Genomic DNA, 1,433 nt, shown 5'->3' with positions numbered 1-1,433 from the left:
CCGGGGCTGTCCGGGGAGGGGGGCCCCGGGGCTGCCACCGGGGGGGGTTTCGGGACCAGGGCTGTCCAGGAAGGGGGGGTCCCGGGGCCGTCTGGGAGGGCCGGGGCGGTCGCAGGGTGTTGAGGGCAGGGTTCCAGTCCCGCCTCTGGCCGTGTCTCTGCAGGCAGCTCGTGGCAGCACAATGGCCTCCCGTGGGGGCCCCCGCGCCGCCGGCACCGATGGCAGCGACTACCAGCACCGGGAGCGCGTGGCCTCGCACTACCAGATGAGGTAGCGTCCTGCCCCCTGGGCCCAGCCCACCGCGGGGATCCCGGCACTCCTGCTGGGCCCTGACCCCTCGATGCGCCCCCCTGCCGTGCTCTCCTGAGGCTCCGTCCCTGCCCGCAGGTGCTCATGGCCAGTCTCTCTCTCTGCAGCGTGGCGCTCAAGTCTGAGATCAAGAAGCTGATCTACATGCACGTGGCCATCTGGCTGCTGCTGCTGGCCCAGATGTGCGTGGGGCACCTCAAGCTGCTGCCCCACGACCAGGTGGCCATGCCCTACCAGTGGGAGTACCCGTACCTGCTCAGCATCCTCCCATCCCTCCTGGGCCTCCTCTCCTTCCCCCGCAACAACATCAGTTACCTGGTGCTGTCCATGATCAGCACCGGCCTCTTCTCCGTGGCGCCCCTCATCTACGGCACCATGGAGATGTTCCCCATGGCCCAGCAGCTCTACCGCCACGGCAAGGCCTATCGCTTCATCTTCGGCTTCTCCGCAGTGTCTGTCATGTACCTGGTGGTGGTGGTGGCCGCGCAGGTGCACGGCTGGCAGCTGTACTACAGCAAGAAGCTCCTGGACTCCTGGTTCACCAGCACGCAGGAGAAGAAGAAGAAATGAGCGGGGCCGGGGTAGAGCATGCATGTGTGCCGCTCCCGGCCGCAGAGCGGGGCTGGAGCTCCGCGGCGCTCCTTTTCCGTCCTCGCCAGCCTCTGCCACCTCAGTGGGGACGTGCCGGGGGCCGCGGGAGGGATGGGGGGCGCTTGGGGCTTGCCGGCCTTGCCCAGGCCGCAGAGCTGTGGCGGGGACAGAAAGGAGGCAGCCCCCCCAGAGCGCGGGACTGCTCCCTCCGGCCCCCTCAGGGACCAGTGCAGGCAGGCGGCGCGGAGGCGGCGGCTGGCTCACGGAGGGTGCAGGAAGCCCCCCACCTCCGGAGGGGGGACATGCCGGTGCCTTTTCCCTGCCGCCCCCGGCCTCGCGTGTGTAGCGATACGGAAATAAAGGAGCCCGGGCCCGTGGCCGTGTGTGCGCCGTGCCGTGCCGTGCCGTGCCGCGGGGCAGTTTCTCACGGGGGCGGCGGCAGCGGCCGCCGCAACCAGGTCGCGCCGCCGCAACCAGGTCGCGCCGCCCCCGGGTGGCGCCCGTCGCCGCGGCGTCGGGGCGGCCGCACGTGC

The 1,433-nt window shown here is 70.8% G+C and overlaps 2 protein-coding genes across 3 annotated transcripts in view; both read left to right on the top strand.

Moving 5' to 3' along the window:
* Positions 1–114: 114 nt before the first annotated feature.
* Positions 115–1,277, top strand: JAGN1 (jagunal homolog 1). 2 transcript variants are annotated; one of them, XM_026088036.1, is made up of 2 exons: positions 115–270; positions 417–1,277. In XM_026088036.1, exons 1-2 carry the CDS (start codon positions 182–184, stop codon positions 877–879), a joined length of 552 nt encoding a protein of 183 aa, XP_025943821.1. In that variant the 5' UTR covers positions 115–181; the 3' UTR covers positions 880–1,277. The 2 variants fall into 2 exon arrangements, with proteins under 2 accessions (XP_025943821.1, XP_025943822.1); XM_026088037.1 differs by having other exon boundaries at positions 184–270; positions 388–1,277.
* Positions 1,203–1,433, top strand: part of IL17RE (interleukin 17 receptor E) — a 4,470-nt gene continuing 4,239 nt past the window's right edge. The window contains exon 1 of the mRNA XM_026088060.1: positions 1,203–1,208. Coding sequence (XP_025943845.1) covers positions 1,203–1,208 — 6 coding nt within the window. The remainder of the gene's footprint in view (positions 1,209–1,433) is intronic.

Source organism: Apteryx rowi, unplaced genomic scaffold, assembly GCF_003343035.1.
Source record: "Apteryx rowi isolate R43461 unplaced genomic scaffold, aptRow1 scaffold_75, whole genome shotgun sequence".
In the NCBI taxonomy this organism is placed as follows: domain Eukaryota; kingdom Metazoa; phylum Chordata; class Aves; order Apterygiformes; family Apterygidae; genus Apteryx; species Apteryx rowi.
This window is presented reverse-complemented; position numbering and strand designations above follow the sequence as displayed.